The following is a 19,661-nucleotide window of genomic DNA, read 5'->3' as shown; positions in this document are numbered from 1 at the left end:
CAATAACAGTCATGGCATAAGCATACCCTGAGCGACTAGGCTCCAGTTTCACATGGTTGATGGCGACAAGTTCAAGAGGACGGGTACTTACAATGGGTCTCAGTGGTGCCCTCTGATCATGGTGCTCACTTCGTTTTAAGGCACAGGCTACACACTCTCGACACCACTTCTCCATGTCTTCTCTCATGCCCACCCAGTTAAACCGCTGGCGGATAGTAGCCTCAGTCTTTTGGACCCCAAAGTGACCGGATTGATTGTGGTACATCTCCAACACCATACCTGCATCTCGTCGGGGTATGAGAATCTGGTGTACTCTTTCGTTGGACACTGGGTCTAGGCTTCTCTGTAGCAATAGGCCCTTTTGTATGAAGAGTTGATGGCGCTGTCTCCACAGTTTGATGAGCTCAGGATCTGCACTCTTACGCCGAATCCTCTCAGGGGCTCTGCCACTAGTAATGAAGTCCAACAACTCACCCAGCACTCTACTTTCAGACTGTAGTTTCACCCACCTTTCTTCTTTAGGTTCAGGCCTACTGGAGGGTGAAGGAACTGCAGCTCTGTCACTGGTAGCTCGAGCCTGGTCCTGTTGAGCAAATTTGTTATAGAAAGCCGGCATCTCTACATCTTCCCAAGCATCTCGCACATCATCAGGAGCTGTCTCTGTGGGAAGCCTGGATAAAGCATCAGCATTATCATTAGTACGTCCAGCACGATACTTTACAGAGAAATCATAGTTGGCGAGGCGAGAGGCCCATCTCTGCTCCAAGGCCCCTAATTTAGCTGTATTTAGATGTGCCAGAGGGTTATTGTCAGTGAATGCAATGAACGGGGTGGCGGCTAGATAATCCTTGAATTTTTCTGTCACCGCCGACACTAATGCCAGGAACTCTAGTTTGAAGGAACTATAATTCTGGTCATTTTTCTCAGCTCCTTTCAGGGAGCGGCTTGCATATGCTATCACTCTCTCTTTTCCCTCTTGGATTTGGGCTAACACAGCTCCCAGGCCTCGCTTGCTAGCATCGGTATAAAGATGGAAAGGCTTGCTATAATCTGGATAACCTAACACAGGAGGCTCGGTCAGTTTCTTTTTTAGCAATTGGAACGCTATCTCTCTTTCCTCATTCCACTCAATGGGCACAGGAGTTCTAGGACTTTTCTTGGGTTGTCCCCTCAGAAGTTCCTGGATAGGATCAGCTATTTGAGCAAAATGGGGGATAAAACGTCTATAGTAGCCGGCAAAACCAAGGAAACCCCTCACTTCCTTGACAGTAGTAGGAACCGGCCAATTACGGACAGCCGCTAACTTATCAGGGTCAGGTTGCACGCCCTCTCCACTTACCACATGCCCCAGGTATCTTACTGCAGGTTTGAGCAGGTGACACTTGGATGGCTTTACCTTCAAGCCATATTTGATAAGGATTTCAAATACTTCTGCTAAATGTTTCAGATGGTCTTCATATGTTTTTGAGTACACAATGACGTCATCTAGATACAGCAGCACTGTTTCGAAGTTTTTGTGACCCAAACACCGTTCCATTAGTCTCTGGAAAGTTCCTGGGGCATTACATAGCCCGAACGGCATACAATTGAATTCGAACAGGCCCATGGGAGTGGTGAAAGCAGTCATTTCCCTATCTGCAGGGGCCATGGGTACTTGCCAGTAGCCACTGGTCAAGTCCAAGGTGGAGAAATAGGCAGAGGAGCCCAGAGCAGTTAGTGACTCCTCAATGCGGGGCAGTGGGTATGCATCCTTGTGGGTTATTTGGTTAATTTTTCTATAATCCACACAGAAACGGATACCACCATCCTTTTTCTTTACAAGGACCAGGGGTGCAGCCCACGGACTACGGCTGTCCCGGATTACATTAGAGTCTTTCATCTCTTGGATCATTTCTTTTACAGTCTGATATGAAGTAGGCGGTAAGGGTCTGTATCTCTCCTTGATTGGAGGATGAGAGCCAGTAGGTATTGTGTGTTGTATGGCACTCACCTCTCCATAATCAGTAGCATGCTTACTGAAGGCCTGATGGTACTCTTTGACAAGCTGTATAATCCCTTCTTGTTGTTGTTGGGGGGTAGTCTCGTCCCCGACATGGAGCTCTTCCCACCAGGGCACTTGTGGCTGGGTCACCGACGGACATCCACTGCCTGCAGCTGGCGGCTTTTCTGTCACTGGGAGACTAATTATGTCTTGGAAGGACACCTGGGACAGCTGAGCAACACGGCAATGCTTAGTAAGCGCAACAGGATGATTGCTCAGGTTAATCAGACGGACAGGTACTTTACCTTGGGAGACGTTCACCAGGCACTTGGCAGCTCTCACATAAGGGTAATCCTCCATCTGGATTGGTTCCACCAGGGCTGGATAATCTCAGCCTTGGACTCCCAGGACAGCACGACACCATAAAAGAGTTTGAGAATTAGGAGGCAAAGTCACAGGCTTAATATCACTAATCCTGGCAGTACAAATTTCTCCTTTCCCATTAGCAAACCTCTGCTGGGCACTTAACACAGTAATAGTCTTTTGAATCACCCTCCTGGATGCAGAGGAAGCAGTGGGCAAAGTCTGATGTAATACGGCAAGTATTTCTGAATAACAGTTTTTGAAGACATTGGTGCCTAGAATGACAGGATGTCCTCCTCTGTCGCCGGCCTGTACTACTATCACCCCCTGTTGCGGTAAGGTTACTTCTCCCACCTGCAGGGTGGGTTCCCAGTATCCATGAATCTTTACTGGTTTGCCATTGCTGGCGATAATCTCCACCCAGGATTCAGGCGGCTGGGTCAATTGGTTGGTGTCCCAGAACTTTTCAAATGCAGGCAGCTGAATAGTAGTGACTTGAGACCCAGTATCTAATAGGGCTTCAAAGGGGACCCCGTTGATCTCTATATTGATTTTAGGATGGGATCCTACATACCGTGGCATCCAATTTGGATCCTCTGGACCTAGTGTTCTACCTCCCGAGGGGTGGTCCTCAGCCTCAGGGGTTGCCCGTTTAACTGCCAGCACGTGGATTCTGTGTGTCCCAGCTTTTTGCAGTATGTACACACGGGCCGCTTGCGATCTCTATTACGCCTCCCAGGATCCCTGGGGTGAGTCTCTTGGTAAGGAGGTGGGAACAGCCTAGGAGGTGACAGGAATTCTTCTTCTGTCATTATGGGTTTTTCCCATTCCTCTATTTTTCTGCACACCTTCTCTAGACTTTTAGTGAGGTGATTTACTTGCTCTGTCAGCATGGCAATAGTATCGGTAGCTGACACTTGAACAGCTTGGCCGGCCTCAGCTCGGTTAGTGATAAGCGGTTTTGGCCTGCAGGCTGGTGACTCAGGTGGGGTGCTCAACTCCGGAGATACTGCGGACCCCAGAATTTTTATAGCCAGTTCTTTAAAGTCCAGAAAGGCACTGTTAGGGTGCTGGGCGGACAGCATCTTTAATTGGGTCCTTATTTGTTCACTAGACACCCCGTTGATAAATTGTTCCCTCAGGGTCTGGTCCTGGTTATCAGCCTCTTTGGGATCTATCTGAATTACAGCCCCTAAAGCCTCCTGAAGTGATAGGGCATAGTCACGGAGGGACTCACCGGACTTCTGTTTCTTGCCAAAGAAGTGCATCTTTATCTCTGAGGCAGACCTAGTTTCAAAAGTGGCTCTGAGGCGGGTGAATATCTGTTCTAGAGTACTCCGCTCAGTAGCAGGCCAGGATAACACTTCTCTACGGGCCGCTCCCTCCAGTTGTGCCAGCAGGATTTCCATTTGCTGGTCGGCATTTATAGGGTACAATCGGAATAGTGCCAGCAACTTTTCTCTAAAGTCCCTTAGGGTATGGGTCTCTCCCCTGTAGCGAGGGAACCATGGGGCCCCGAAATAGTAAGGCATGGTAAAGGGCATCATGCTGGGGGCTGTAGGATGATTAGGAGCCGCGAACTCTCCCGGGGCCGGCTGCTCAGGCACTCCTGGCTCTGACATGGTAGTCTATTGAGAGGTGGCCACTGGCGACTAAAGGGGCCGGAACACTCCCCTTCCCTCCGGTTACAAGTGCTTACCGGTATCGCCGGGCTTGCGCAGGCCAAGTCTCGCGAGATTCCGGACGTCCTGAGCACCCGATGACGTAGAAGAAGCAGGGCCGCGGCGGTGCGATGATGAAGAGGGGCGGGATTCTCTGTGTCCTTGCAGGGATCCGCCCACGAAGGTCCTCAGCAGCGCGGGAAACTTTACTCCAGGCGGCCGGTGGCCATCTTTAGCAAAACGCTGTCCATTCACTGACAGCAAGCAGGATTGTAAAAAGTCCACAAAACCACACTCCAATGTGGCGATTTTCTTCCTCTTGGTAGCGCAACACTGCACAGCGCTTTTTAGAGGTTTTAGGAACACTTTTGGTATGATTTTCAGTTCACAAAGTCCACTTTAAATAAACAGGCAATTTGTCACTTTGGTCACAGGGCAACTGTATAAGGCACAAAGTTCACGCTTCTTGCACTAGAAAGCGTGCGTATCCTGTTCGTGACGCCAAAAGAGAGGTGCAGCGTACTCAAGTTGTGTGTAGAAATGTGTTCCTGGGTGTAGTAGTGCAATAGACACTAACCTGAGACGGCTGACTCTCTGCATAGGCAGGTGATGGTAGGAAAATGTTCGTGACGCCAGTGCCAATTAAACGGTGGCACGCCGTTTGCTGATAGCAGGAATAAATGAGGAACACCGTGATGTTAAAACAGAACTCCAACTTTAGTAGTTTTAAATATAGAGACATTCACGGAAGCGCAGTTCCTTTGCATACAGTCGATTTTTCAATACGGTTGATGCAGGCAATACAGACTAAGCAAGGTGACTTCAGAGTGTGAAACACAGGACTTGCAGTACAGGAGCTTGCACTCTATTTCTGACTGATCCTGGAACATAGCAAATCTTCTCCAAGGCCCAATAACCTAGCTCTGGCTTATATCCTTGGTTTTAGCTTTATAAAGTACCTCCTCTGTTATCTTGAGTACCTCTTGCTTTTCTTGAGCTTTGCCTCTGTCTCTCTCCCTCTTTCCTCAGACTCTAGAAGCTTCTGAGCTCTAAACTAGACTGACTTTTGCTTCCCTGACTGGGCCTTATATAAACTAGGGCTCTCTAGCTCCCTCTAGTGACTAGAAGCTGGAATGACACCCCTAGCAGGCCTGTACATGCAAGTGTCATAGTAACAGGGAAATACATAACATTACATTACATGACAATTTATAAAGATGACATATACCAACTTCCCCATAAATAAGGGGGGACGACAGCACACCAAGTGACACTTTTGTAGTGACGGGCATTACAGTCCCCGTACACTACAACAACCTTTCACAAAGTGCTACCTCCAGCCAGAGCCCTGCTGTCAACTGCCCCAATCTCCTTGCTGTGATGCATAAAGAAGCATGTGAGGGCCACAGAGGGCCCATGGAGCCCAGATCCTAGAAGCTGATCTGCCCAGCTGATGCCACTCCTGGAGATTCTTGTAAACTGAGACTGTATGTAAACTAATAGTATACATTTCATAACCCTGACAGCCTGCACAGTCACATGTGGGCACAGCCCTGGCAACCAATACATGTCACAGAGTTTTTTGTTTCGGATATCACAGATATGTTTGCCGATACGTTATGCCCACGTATTGAAGGCCACACTGACATGTGATTAAGTAAATTACCCCTTTTGTGCGGTATTTAATAAAATCACAGATCTTGAATAAGGTATCAACCACATTACCCTTAAAGGATTTAGTGGTTTGTACGCGGTCACAAAAACTACAATTACCGCAATGAAAGCAGCCCAACACGGGGTTGTCTAACCAGGTTCTGGAGTCTTCTTCTGGTTTTGGCATCAAATGACTGCACTAAGTGGTCCCTCAGACTTCTACCGTAATCACACAGGTCCATGCGGAGAATATCCCAATGTTGGGAGATGATATCCCTCTCCCGTCTGATCATTTTTCGTGGCTCCACTTCTGTGTCTGGTGGATGGAACAGCGTAATACGGTTTTGGGTATGTGCTCTTTGATATGCCGAGCGTAATACTTTATCAGGATATCCCTGCTCATGAAAACGTGTTCTCAGCCAGATTGCCTGGCACACAAACTCTTGTTCTTCCGAGCAATTGCGCCAAAGATATTGTCCCGTAGGTACGCCCCGTTTAAGTGGGATCGGGTGATCGCTCTCCCATCTCCAGAGTTTGTGGCGGTAGGTTTACGGTAGGTGGTAGTTACAAGGTTACCTGCATCAGACATTTTGATGCAAATATCAAGAAAAGGAAGTTGACCCTTTGCAATTGGGCAATTGTAACTTATGGTCCGTGGTAGCGGAATCCATAACGGAATTCTTAGATAACCCGAACCTTGTACGCCGTTCGCTCAACGCTAGTGGCAACCCTCGGCGTGGCCTAGTATGAAAAAATGGATGCGGCGTGCTATGCGCAGCACATATTGCCCTCCCTTTTTGTAAAGTTAGGAGGTGCGACATAGATAAAAAGGGAGGAATAGCTGTGGGTTTTCTACAGAACTATTGGATGCTCCAACACATTTGAACTTTCTCTTCAGGTGTTTTGAGTAATGTTGAGCGAACTTGTGTTTTAAGTTCGGGTTATCGAAGTATCCCGTTATGGATTCCGCTATCACGGACCATAACGGAATTTAGAATCCATAACGGGATAGGCCTCTTTCACACTTGCGTTGTTGGGATCCGGCATGCACTTCCGTTGCCGGAGGTGCCTGCCGGATCCGTAACAACGCAAGTGTACTGAAAGCATTTGAAGACGGAACCGTCTTCCAAATGCTTTCAGTGTTACTATGGCACCCAGGACGCTATTAAAGTCCTGGTTGCCATAGTAGGAGCGGGGAGCGGTATACTTACAGTCCGTGCGGCTCCCCGGGCGCTCCAGAATGACGTCAGAGCGCCCCATGCGCATGGATGACGTGATCCATGTGATCACGTGATCCATGCGCTTGGGGCGCCCTGACGTCACTCTGGAGCGCCCGGGGAGCCGCACGGACGGTAAGTATACTGCTCCCCGCTACACTTACCATGGCTGTCAGGACTTTAGCGTCCCGGCAGCCATGGTAACTATTCAGAAAAAGCTAAACGTCGGGTCCGGCAATGCGCCGAAACGACGTTTAGCTTAAGGCCGGATCCGGATCAATGCCTTTCAATGGGCATTGATCCCGGATCCGGCCTTGCGGCAAGTCTTCAGGATTTTTGGCCGGAGCAAAAAGCGCAGCATGCTGCGGTATTTTCTCCGGCCAAAAAACGTTCCGTACCGGAACTGAAGACATCCTGATGCATCCTGAACGGATTACTCTCCATTCAGAATGCATTAGGATAATCCTGATCAGTATTCTTCCGGCATAGAGTCCCGACGACGGAACTCTATGCCGGAAGACAATAACGCAAGTGTGAAAGAGCCCATACTTCGATAACCCGAACTTTAGACACAGGTTCGCTCAACACTAGTTTTGAGCCTAATGGGGTGCCGTAGTTTAGTCTCACGCACGGGCGGAAGTCATTGTCCCGGGGAACTGCATCAGGGTGAAGCCTGTGCTTGGGGCCGCCACACCACAGCCGCCGTCCTCAGCACAGAACGCAGCCTGACGCAGCGCTGTACACACCCGGCTGACAAGCGTTTCTCTTCACGCTTCTTGGAAACCCTGAACGCCCCGCCTACTTGTAAAGACTGACAAGTCGTCAAGCCAATCGCTGCACTATGACCCAGAGGGGCGTGTAATCGCTGTCAAGCTGGGCGGGGCAGCTGGGGGAGTGAGTGGTCGCCCTTGCGCACTTCCCGCGAGGTTTTTTTTTCTGGGCGGGCTCGGCCGGAAGTGGCTGCCAGTCGTCGGTGTTCGTGTCCTCCCATCATATAGTGAGAAGCGGTCGCAGCGGAGCGGGGCGGAGATCTCAGTCTCCTTCCCCGGCAACATGAGCTTTCTCTTGTGAGTGGCGGGCAACCTGGAGACGGGCGGGGGGCGCTTCAGTGCAAGCATAGAAAGGGGGAAGTGAGGGGAGGCCCCGGCTGTCAGGCCTGCAGAGACCCTCCTCCCGGGGCGCCCCTCACATCCTCAGGAGAGTGCAGGGGAGCTGGACATGGGTCCTCCCCCTGTGTACAGGGATTATACAGTGATTAGTATCGGGGTCCTCTTCTCATTGCCATGGTATCTGATGATGTCATCATGGGGGTAGTCAGGCAGTAAATCACCTGTCATGCCAGTCTGATGCCCTGATCTAACTGCTGAAGTGGACGACCCTACAGATTCTCGTGAACGAAAGGGACCCCAGCTCAGACGCCACTGATGATGTCATCAGACATTTTATGATGTCACCTCCGTTAGTATAATGTTGTTTTGTTATGTTCCCCCAGCGGTAGTCGATCTTCAAAAACATTCAAACCCAAGAAGAACATCCCGGAAGGATCGCATCAGTACGAGCTCCTGAAACATGCGGAGGCCACGCTCGGCAGCGGTAATCTGCGGCAGGCGGTCATGTTACCGGAGGGAGAGGATCTCAATGAGTGGATTGCTGTGAACAGTGAGTATGCCTGCAGTCATGTACTGGGAGGGAGACATCTTGTCATACGTACGCCTGCAAGGGCCACACTATACGGGGGGTTAGTTTAGTGTCTCGGGCACCATCGCTCTGCCCCGCGCCTGTTGTGTCTTCTGATGTTGAGGTCTCAGATTACCTTTGGCTCCTATTTGGTCCCCTTTAAGAACATTGTTTCCGTGCTGCGGTGTAATATACAGTGCGGATGTTCTAGGGGCCCCCAGCAGATTGAACCCCTCGATTGTCTGGAGGCAGAGACATATTTAAACCAATAACTATAACTCACACCCCTAACACATCTCCTCTCGGATATTTTCTAGTTGCTTCCCGGTTTGCAGAAGTGGGAACACTCCCACCAGTTAGATGCCGGCAGAAATCTGTGTTCTGGGTCCATGTGTAAAGCTCTGCTGTGCCGCACTGTTAGCTCAGCTGTGTCTAAATGACAGGAAGGGACAAATGTGGACATGGGCGGTCAGGGGTTGTTCAGGCATACTGTCATCGGGTGTCTCTCCACTCAAGAGTCCCTAATCTTACAGTCCTGGTAGTCTGATCCCTGTAAACAGAGAAGAGTCGCAGCAGTCGCATGAGACACATTCGTATAGCTTTCCAGTGGGGGAGCCGAGGGCCCCAATCTGTTGTTGGCCTATCCTCCTCAATATCCTGATCCCGGAAAACCCTTTTAATGCCTGAAATAACATGGCTGCCTGGCAGTAAGGCTTTGTTCACATCACAATTTTGTAGCATTTGTAATGTATACATGTCATAAATGTTAAAGGGGTTATCCAATATCAATAACCTGTCTGGGCCCCTCACAGGGAATATACTTACCTGGGTCCTGGGTGGCTGCTTCTAGTCCCTGTGAGGGGCCCGGGCACATGGAGGGGCAGTTATTGATATTGGATAACCCCTTTTATCCAATGCCTCAGACGGATGCCATACACTGACATCCATCAGCATAGGGTGGCATTATAAAAAACAAAAAAAATGTTCTTCCCTGTCCTTATACTATAAATGGTGATAAGCAGGGTGTTCTAGTGGTGATAGATAATCAGTTCTCACCTCTCCTGTGTTCTACCCTGTCCTTATACTATAAACAGTGATAAGCAGGGTGTTCTAGTGGTGATAGATAATCAGTTCTCACCTCTCCTGTGTTCTACCCTGTCCTTATACTATAAACAGTGATAAGCAGGGTGTTCTAGTGGTGATAGATAATCAGTTCTCACCTCTCCTGTGTTCTACCCTGTCCTTATACTATAAACAGTGATAAGCAGGGTGTTCTAGTGGTGATAGATAATCAGTTCTCGCCTCTCCTGTGTTCTCTTCTGTATCTTCATGCTGCTCCAAGGCCCTTAGTTACAATGCCTGAAACCATGCTACACATTCTCAGTAGTAAAGACCAGAGGAGGGAGTTCAGTACTGGGCATGCCTGCAGTCATCTCAGGGCTGCTAGACAGAACAGGAAGACATCATTAAAGGGGTTGTCCGGGAATAAGTAATTTTTCACAGGTGCCTGCAGCCTCCCTCCATTATGGGAGGAATCATACTTGCCTGCTATCCTCAGCTCTGTTCCCGCGCACTGGTTCCCAAGTGTCTATCTTCTAGTCCGCAGCTTGCTTAATTCCTCTCTGCTATGATCATCTGCTCTGCTGGCGTTCTCAGTGATGTCTCTTGTGGACACATCAGTGCTGATTCCAGTCCAGTAGTAGAGCTGATGATCATGGCAGAGAGGCAGCCACAGAAACCAGTGCGCATGAGCAGAGCTGTGGATAGCAGGTACAGGGCATGCAAAAGTTTGGGCACCGCCGGTCAAAATTACGTTCCTGTGAACAGTTAAGTAGGTTGATGATGAAAGGATCTCTGAAAGACATAAAGTTAAAGGGCTTCTGTCACCCCACTAAACATTTTTTATTTTTTATTGGTTAGGTTTAATCCCTATACTGCGATTTTTGCATACATACTGTAATTAATCATTTCGGTTCAGCAGATTATGTTAAAAACGTACTTTAAAATATGCAAATTACCTTGCTACCAGCAAGTAGGGCGGCTACTTGCTGGTAGCAGCCGCATCCTCCTATCCTAAAGACGCCCTCTCCGCATGTTGATTGACAGGGCCAATGGACGGGATCGTCCTCTGGCTGGTCCTGTCTGCTATCAAGATCTCGCGACTGCGCCGTAACGGTATTCAGTCGGCGCAGGCGCACTGAGAGGCGGACGCTCACTCGGCCGCTCCATCCTCAATGCGCCTGCGCCGATGACGTCATCAAGTACACCCGGAAGAGAAGACGCGGCTTCTCTTCCAGGTGGATGCGGCTGCTACCAGCAAGTAGCCGCCCTACTTGCTGCTAGCAAGGTAATTTGCATATTTTAAAAGTAAGTTTTTAACATAATCTGCTGAACCGAATGATTAATTACAGTATGTATGCATAAATCGCAGTATAAGGATTAAAACTAACCAAAAAAAAAACTGTTTAGTGGGGTAACAGAAGCCCTTTAAAGATGACACATTCCCTTTGTGTCTTAAACAAAATATATATTTTTTTTTTCATCTTTTACATTTTCAAAATTACAAAAAACTACCTGAAGCAAAACTTTGGGCACCCTGCATGGTTAGTACCTAGTAGCAAGTACCACGGCTTGTAAACCCTTTTTGTAGCCAGCCAAGAGTCTTTCAATTTTTGTTTGAGGGATTCATCCTTCCAGTTCTGTGAGATTGATAAATGTCACTTGCTGAAGTGAGACAACCCCTTTAACACCCCTTTGGGGATCAGTCCTGCTTAAAGGGGTTGTCTGGGTTCAGAGCTGAACCCGGACATACCTCCATTTTCACCCAGGCAGCCCCCATAACAGGATGCTCTCCTTTGCCCTGTGCTAAATCGCGCAGGGCAAAGGCATTTTTTGGAGATCCAGTAACAGACTGGGGCTCTCCATGGGGCTGCCAGAAAGCCCGTTAATGTCACCGGCACTGATGGGCGGGCTTTAGCTCTGCCCTAGCCAGTAAAACGGCTAGGGCAGCGCTAAAGCCCGCCCATCAGAGCCGGTGACGTCACCGAACACACTGCCAGGCGGTAGTTTACACCTGGCAGTGTGTTATGATAAACAAAAGAGCCTGTGCCCTGCGCGATCTAGCGCAGGGCAAGGGAGCGCATCGGAGCATGAAATGCCAACATCAGGTGTGCCGCCTGGGTGAAAATGGTATGTCCGGGTTCAGCTCTGAACCTGGACAACCCCTTTAAGGCAAGTGTATTTGTACATTGCACATAATGTGATTACCTGATTGATTGATTTAACTGCAGGAACCTCCTTAGTTTTTACTTTTGTTTAAGCCTTATCTTAGGTTTCTATACTGAGGTTGTGCAGTCCCTACATGTAGATCTGAATGTTGAGGCCAGGATGGCTCACATGTCTGTTCATGTGCCTCCCCCGTTCTCAGTTAGGACGTTCCAGTGATGTCATAGTGATGTCATTGGTGTGGCAGCATGACTTCAGCATCAGGTCTCTGTTCCGTTGTACATGCTATGGTCAGAGATAGTAGATGACAGACTGGTACCTGCAGACCCGGTGTGCTGTCTGGGTCAGGGAACTCGTGGCTGGCCTGATCAATCAGTTCTTGGGTAAAAGTATTATTCACACAAGGCGGATAAAGGGTCAGGAGTTTTCAGAAAACTTTTGATACAGAGACATGAAAGTTTTTGACCCGAGTGCTGAGACCCCCACTGATTGCTAGAATGATGAGAGTAACGCTCACATGTTCCCTCTCTGCTCCAGGAGAGGAAGCGAGGCAGACTCAATGGAAAGTCATGGGGTTTTCTCAGACCGTCCCCTGCAGCAGGCTATGCAAGCACTTCTCTCTCGCGATCAGGGGGTCTCTGAACTTAGGACCCCACCAGTCAAAACCTTTGATATATCTCCAACATTTTCTGACAACTCAGTGACCCTTTAAATTACAGTTTATTGCTTTTATTGCAGCAAAATCACAACCTAAAACATGGTTCAGTCGCTCCTATAACACACAGTCTAACAGCATTGTGTGAATAAGACCCACCGAGTAGTTATAGGTCCATCAGGCCCGAGCTGGACTGCACTGAGACTTTGCCGGTAGTGTATCGGGGATGCAGGAGCCAGACTTATAATCTCCTTCCACAGAAAAGCACAGTTTGCCGGATGTGACGTAGATGCGTGGTGTTTCAACACTTTCTTCTAGGAGTCTTCCTGCAGCCCTCACTTACAGACGTTGTCCGTGTTCTATCTATTCGTTTATCAGAATGGCTCCTTTTGAGTGTGGGTGATCCTGATAATGGAGCAGTAGTGGATGAGTCCAATTATATGGATGTTGTTAGATGAGCTGTTTCACCCTCTGCCATATGCAGAATGCAGGCTGCTGTAGCCTGGTACCTGTGTTCTGCCCTCCTCCTCTGGCTCATAAAGGCTTAGGCTACTTTCACATTGGTGAACTGCCTGCCGGATCCGTGCTGCTGCTAGGGCATGCGTGCTGCACGGCAAACATGTCGAGAGGCGGCCGTAATAAAACTGACATGCCGTACCTCCGCCCCGCCCCCATTGTAGTGAATAGGGCCGGAGGGGACTTCTGGCGGCAGCACGGATCCAGCAGGCTCTTCACCAGCCGGCGAAGGCTGCCACAAATGTGAAAGTAGCCTTAGGGATGATATCTATTAGGGAAGGTGCGGTACATGATTTATGGTCACACCTGTATTTTCATATATTTCCTTGCCTTGATAGACATTTTATATTCTGTCCGGCTGTGCAGAGTCCTCTAGATCAGTGGTTCTCAATCTATTTCTCAACAGGTACAGCCAAGTGACCCCATAATGCCATTATAATGCCCCCTTATGTGTGCCATAAGACAGAATTGCCTGCTTATATGTGTCATAAGAAAAAGCTCCCTTATACTGCTGCCTTTATTAGTAATGATCCCATACTGCCACTCTATTTAAAATAATGCCCCTGCCCCCCCTGTGGTGACCTACTGGTATACATAGCTCCATGCCCCGGTCTCCTGCTTGCAGCCCGGCGGTACTGACAGCATTGAGCCAACTGTTCCGGCCTCTGATGGGCTTCTGGCCTGGTGCCTATTAGAGTGAAGACGGGACAGGGACAACTGCATCACCTTGAGGATGTCAATATAGTTGAATGTGGAGAGACCCTCTTGCTTACCCCCTCAACCTGTGGCGAGTACCACATGGGGTACAGATGCCGCAGGTAGATGCCCTTCTCTCTGTCTAATAGAGAAGGGTCCAAGTTGAGGATTTTAAGCTGTGATGCCTGTAGGCCGTCAGACATGGTTACCCCAGAGGGATGGATGCCCAAAGAGGAGTATTCCTTGCAGTTTCTTCTTACTTCCCTATAGGAGACGTATGCTCGGCAATGACATATGTTACAGGCATCCATTGGGCACTTCCTAAATGTAACCAGATCTCATCCTTGATTTTGTGGACAAGGACTAAATGTTATCAGTAATTTGTATTTTTTTCCCCCCTCAGCTGTGGATTTCTTCAACCAGATTAACATGCTGTATGGAACAATCACCGAGTTCTGCACGGAGAGCAGCTGCTCAGTGATGTCTGCGGGGCCCAGGTATGTGCCAGCCTGCTGAGGGGAACCACACGGATAGATGCATTTGGGGGATGGCGTTGAATGGCTGCTCTTCCAGTTTGTTGTTGGACACTTCTCCTGTTTCTGACCACCTGCCTGCCCCTGCACAGCTGACCTCGGAGCTGATGAAGGATTCTTGTTACTTCCCTTTAGGGACCATTCACATGTGGCAGATAAGGGCTCGTGCACACAACCGTATGTGTTTTGCTGTCCGCAAAAATGGATTCACGAAAAATACAGATGACTTTCTGTGTGCAATCCGTATTTTGCGGAATGAAACAGCTGGCCCCTAATATAAGGGTCCATTCACACGTCTGCATAATGGGTCCACATCCATTCCGCAATTATGTGGAAAGGGTGCGGATCGATTCATTTTCAAAGGGGCCGCAAAAGATGTGGACAGCAGACTTCCGTTCCGTGGCCCCGCGGAAAAAATAATAGAGCATGTCCTATACTATACACAGCCACGGACAAGAATAGGCATTTCTATCATAGTGCCGGCCATGTGTGGTCCGCAAAACAGTTGCAGACGTGTGAATGGACCCTAACAGTCCTATCCTTGTCCGTAATGCAGACAATAATAGGACATGTTCTAATTTTCTTTTTGCGGAATGGAAATACGGAAACGGAATACACACTGAGTAACTTCCGTGTTTTTTTTTTTTGCTGACCCATTGAAATGAATGGTTCCGCATATGGTCCACAAAAAAAAACGAAACTGACACGGAAAGAAAATACGTTTGTGTGCATGAGCCCTAAGTCATAAATGTTTGCTCGATGGGGTCCCATCCGCTATAAGGAGAACAGGGGTCCTTTGATTAAATGGCCGCACAGCTCTGACTGTTCTAGGCCGTGTGCGGTACGGACAAGCTAGTACCTGCCTTGTATTTGACATTTATGGCCAAAATTTCCTTTTGTGGGGGTAAAAAAAAAATCTAGGGTGTATTCACACAAAGCTGACTTGTTGCAGAACATCGTCATGGGGTGGGTCTGCAGCATCCACATGGGAATTTACCTTTAAGATGAGTTTTCTGAGGGTCAAGGTGAGGGATCATGCACACGAACGCGTGTGACCCACAAATAGCGGGTCCACGGTATATAGGCACTGGTCGTGTGTGCGGACCCATTCAAATAATCTGCAAGATACGGAGCGGTGCGGAGTGGAGGCACGAAGTGGAAGCGCTTCTGTGCTATTTCGGTCTATGCTTTCCCACCCCTAATAAATGGAACGTGTTCTTTTTTGCGGTGCGGACTGAATCATGCGGATTGAGGACCCATTTAAGTGAATTGGTCCACATCTGTAAATGGTGGGCACACGGCCGGTGCCCGTGCATTGCAGACCGCTATTTAGGGGCCACACACGTTTTTGTGCATGGGCCCTAAATCAGGGGTCTGACCACCGGAACCCAATTATCCAGTTGATTAAATGTGGCTATTCTGATGGTTCCGTGGAGAATTTGCAGGATATCTTGAACTGTAGTTCCTAAATATGTTCTAGAAATTAATTTGGATCATGAGGCATATCGGTACTGTCGTCATATTCTGTCTTCATGTCCTTCCTCCGGGCTACGTGAGATCACGGTATTTAGATGGAATGGTAAAATAAATGAGGGCAGCGGCCATGTTTAGTTCATGTTGTGGCTGGTTTTAGTTCCTACCTGCACACATTGCAGATTACCTGCAGTTTTTCCACATGGGTTCTTGTGCAGAAAAAGCGCAGCATAATACAGTAACTTATTAAGAAAAAAACCATCTAAAAAATAACTTTTAGTCACATATATTAAAAGAAATGGTAGGAAAAAAAATACCCAATAGAAACAAAAATGATGAAACAAAATATAAATGCCCACAAAAATAGTGTGACTATAATATAGTTAGGGTACTGGAGCCTTCCCTGGGTAAATATACATATACAATACAGTGGGCAATGTGTGTGGCAAGCCCGTGGGCATCTTTTCTGAGAAACTACAGGAATGGTGAGTAAATGCCACACACATTGCCCACTGTATTGTATATTTACCCAGGGAAGGCTCCAGTATCCTAATTATATTATAGTCACATTTTTTGTGGGCATTTATATTTTGTTTCTTCGGGGGTAATTTTTTCCTACCATTTCTTTTAATATAGGTGATTTAAAAGTTATATTTTAGAAGGTTTTTTTCTGAAGTTACTTTTCTACCCATCTTTCACCAACACTTTTTTGTGATCAAGTCTAATACGATACTAGCGGTACCAGCTTTTTTTCTGCGGTAATGGACCTACCGTGCGGGTTTTGAAATCTGCAGCAAAACTGCATCAAATCCGAAAGTACGGTAACACGTACGGTAACACGTGTGCATTTGGCGTGGAAACGCACAGAAATTTGTGTGGAATTTCTGCCGGACAGCCGGCACCCGTAGCTTCAGGCTCCCAGTACCGCTCCCTCCCCGTAGCTTCAGGCTCCCAGTACCGCTCCCTCGCCCCCGTAGGTTCAGGCTCCCAGTACCGCTCCCTCGCCCCCGTAGCTTCAGGCTCCCAGTACCGCTCCCTCCCCGTAGCTTCAGGCTCCCAGTACCGCTCCCTCGCCCCCGTAGGTTCAGGCTCCCAGTACCGCTCCCTCGCCCCCGTAGGTTCAGGCTCCCAGTACCGCTCCCTCGCCCCCGTAGGTTCAGGCTCCCAGTACCGCTCCCTCGCCCCCGTAGCTTCAGGCTCCCAGTACCGCTCCCTCGCCCCCGTAGCTTCAGGCTCCCAGTACCGCTCCCTCGCCCCCGTAGCTTCAGGCTCCCAGTACCGCTCCCTCGCCCCCGTAGCTTCAGGCTCCCAGTACCGCTCCCTCGCCCCCGTAGCTTCAGGCTCCCAGTACCGCTCCCTCGCCCCCGTAGCTTCAGGCTCCCAGTACCGCTCCCTCGCCCCCGTAGCTTCAGGCTCCCAGTACCGCTCCCTCGCCCCCGTAGCTTCAGGCTCCCAGTACCGCTCCCTCGCCCCCGTAGCTTCAGGCTCCCAGTACCGCTCCCTCGCCCCCGTAGCTTCAGGCTCCCAGTACCGCTCCCTCGCCCCCGTAGCTTCAGGCTCCCAGTACCGCTCCCTCGCCCCCGTAGCTTCAGGCTCCCAGTACCGCTCCCTCGCCCCCGTAGCTTCAGGCTCCCAGTACCGCTCCCTCGCACCCGTGACTCGGCCAAGGTTTTTCTATAATCCTGACCATTCTTACAAGGTAAAACTCAGTCTGTGTTGGAGAACTTTATGCCACATTTATCAAATGTCACAGGTTGTTTGATACATTTTGGCTTGTCCTTAAACCTAACACTTCTGTGTGGAGAGGCTGCTCCAGTTTTCCTGCTCCTGGAGGGAGATTGGGACTTTTAAAAAAAGTCTCACTGATAAATCTGGAGTGAAGCTCATTAACATAGCTAACCACGCCCACTTTACCCCCCATATTACACAACTGGAGTGAGTGGTGTACACGTGCATAAAGGCGCAAACTTTTGCGCGAGTGTAAAAAGTCGCAATTTTTTTGCGCAATTGCATACATTTTGGGCAAGCGCGTGCAAAAAGGTGGCAAAAGCCCTATTTTGTAACTTTTTGATGCCAGAATTCTGGAGTGAAGGTATGACCATAGTGCGGGTCATGGAGAGTTGTCTCCCTGCAGTATGTCCCAGAGACTTGGGCCCTGATTTATCATACCTTCACTCCAGAATTCTGGCATCAAAAAGTCGCAAAATAGGGCTTTTGCCACCTTTTTGCAATCGCTTGTGCCAAAATTTTCAACTTTTTAAACTCCCGCCAAATTTTGCGCCTTTTTGCATGTGTACACCACTCACTCCAGTTGTGTAATATGGGTGGGAAAGTGGGCGTGGTTAGCTATGTTAATGAGCTCCACTCCAGATTTATCATTGAGACTTTTTTAAAAAGTCGCAAATGAGTCGCAATCTCGCTCCAGGAGGAGGGTGGAATAGGAAACCTGGAGGAGCTTCTCTAGACAGAAGGTTTAAGGACAAGACAAACTTCTCAAACAACCTGTGACATTTTGATAAATGTGGCACAAAGTCCTCCAACACAGACTTCAGATATTCCCCTCTGATAAATTCCCCCCTTGGTGTCCAGCTGCCAAAGCCATTAAAAGGTTTGGGTTTCAGGCTAATAAGACAGTTAGGCCTCATTCACACATACGTGGATTTTCACAGGCCACGGTCCGTGAAAACCCGTCCTGCTGAGTGCATAGCAACCAATGACGCCGTGCGCTTCGTGCTGCCGCCGCTGTACAGTAATACACTCTTATGATCTATACTGTACAGCGGCGGCACTAAGTGCACTGTCATAGCAACCAATGACGCCGTGCACTCAGCAGGAAGGCAGGCCGGCTTTTCACGGACCGTGGTCCGTGAAAATCCACGTATGTGTGAATGAGGCCTTGGAGAGAACCTGTCACCAATCAGCGTGTTGTAGAGCCGGATGAGCTGAATAGATGGATCTGTCATTTTGTGGGAAAAGATTCAGTAAAACTTGTCATTTCTACAATTAAAGAGGTTGTCCCACTGCAGCTAATGTGCTGTGATTGTCCATATTGCCTCCTTTGCTGGCTTGATTTGTTTTTTTTTGTCTGCTGGAACCTATTTTACGGATTTTTTTAATACAAAATAAACACTTGGATTTTTTAGACAAATTCTCTTTTTTTTTGTGTGCAGATACATTTTTCCATCACATTATCCACTGCCCGTTTCCAGGGGTTATGGCCACTGCTGCAGCACAGATACGAGGTGTGTATGCCGGCCTATGCACGACCACCGCTGCTGGATTGCAAGGTGGTCATAACCCCTGGATACGAGCAGTGCATAATGTGATGGAAAAATGAATCAAGCCAGCAAAGGAGGCAATATGGACAATCACAATACATTAGTAAGTGCCTTGTATTAACTTTCTCTACATGATAAATGCCACTTGCTGAAGTGAGACAACCCCTTTAAGTCTCTTCTTTTTCGGAGCTCCGTTGTACCTGGGTCTGATCAGTGACTGACGGCTATGTATACAATATTACAGAGATAGTATATCATGCTGACCGCAGTTCCTTGTGATAGGTTCTCTTTAATGTATGCTACAGTGGACAAAACTATACAAATGAGAATTGTGAAGGAGTGAACTGTATTTTTGGAATTTCTAAATACTTCTCTTTTTGTAAAGTAAATCTAGCACAGATGAGGTTCGGATCCTTTACAGGTTTCTATGTCTTACAGGTACGAATATCACTGGGCAGATGGCACAAACATTAAGAAGCCCATCAAGTGTTCTGCACCCAAGTATATTGATTACCTGATGACCTGGGTTCAAGACCAGCTGGATGATGAGACGCTATTCCCCTCCAAGATAGGTAAGTCAGTCTGCAGTTACTAGAACCTGATTCTATGTGATAAAAGCCCAATAGATGTCATTACTGCATTTCTGCTGGTAAAATATAAAGGATTTTGTCATTCAGGCTATACACATAAGGGTCCATTCACACGTCTGCAAAATGGGTCCGCATCCATTCCG

The 19,661-nt window shown here is 48.4% G+C and overlaps 1 protein-coding gene across 1 annotated transcript in view; it reads left to right on the top strand.

Annotated features, from left to right (window-relative positions):
* Positions 1–7,521: 7,521 nt before the first annotated feature.
* The window catches only part of MOB1A (MOB kinase activator 1A), a 33,091-nt gene continuing 20,951 nt past the window's right edge, over positions 7,522–19,661 (top strand). The window contains exons 1-4 of the mRNA XM_040414400.1: positions 7,522–7,942; positions 8,368–8,534; positions 14,048–14,141; positions 19,367–19,500. Coding sequence (XP_040270334.1) covers positions 7,929–7,942; positions 8,368–8,534; positions 14,048–14,141; positions 19,367–19,500 — 409 coding nt within the window. The 5' untranslated portion in view covers positions 7,522–7,928. The remainder of the gene's footprint in view (positions 7,943–8,367; positions 8,535–14,047; positions 14,142–19,366; positions 19,501–19,661) is intronic.

The sequence above is a fragment of the Bufo bufo genome, chromosome 1, assembly GCF_905171765.1.
Source record: "Bufo bufo chromosome 1, aBufBuf1.1, whole genome shotgun sequence".
NCBI classification, from domain to species: domain Eukaryota; kingdom Metazoa; phylum Chordata; class Amphibia; order Anura; family Bufonidae; genus Bufo; species Bufo bufo.
The sequence above is the reverse complement of the archived record's forward strand: the minus strand, read 5'-3'. Positions and strand labels throughout refer to the sequence as shown.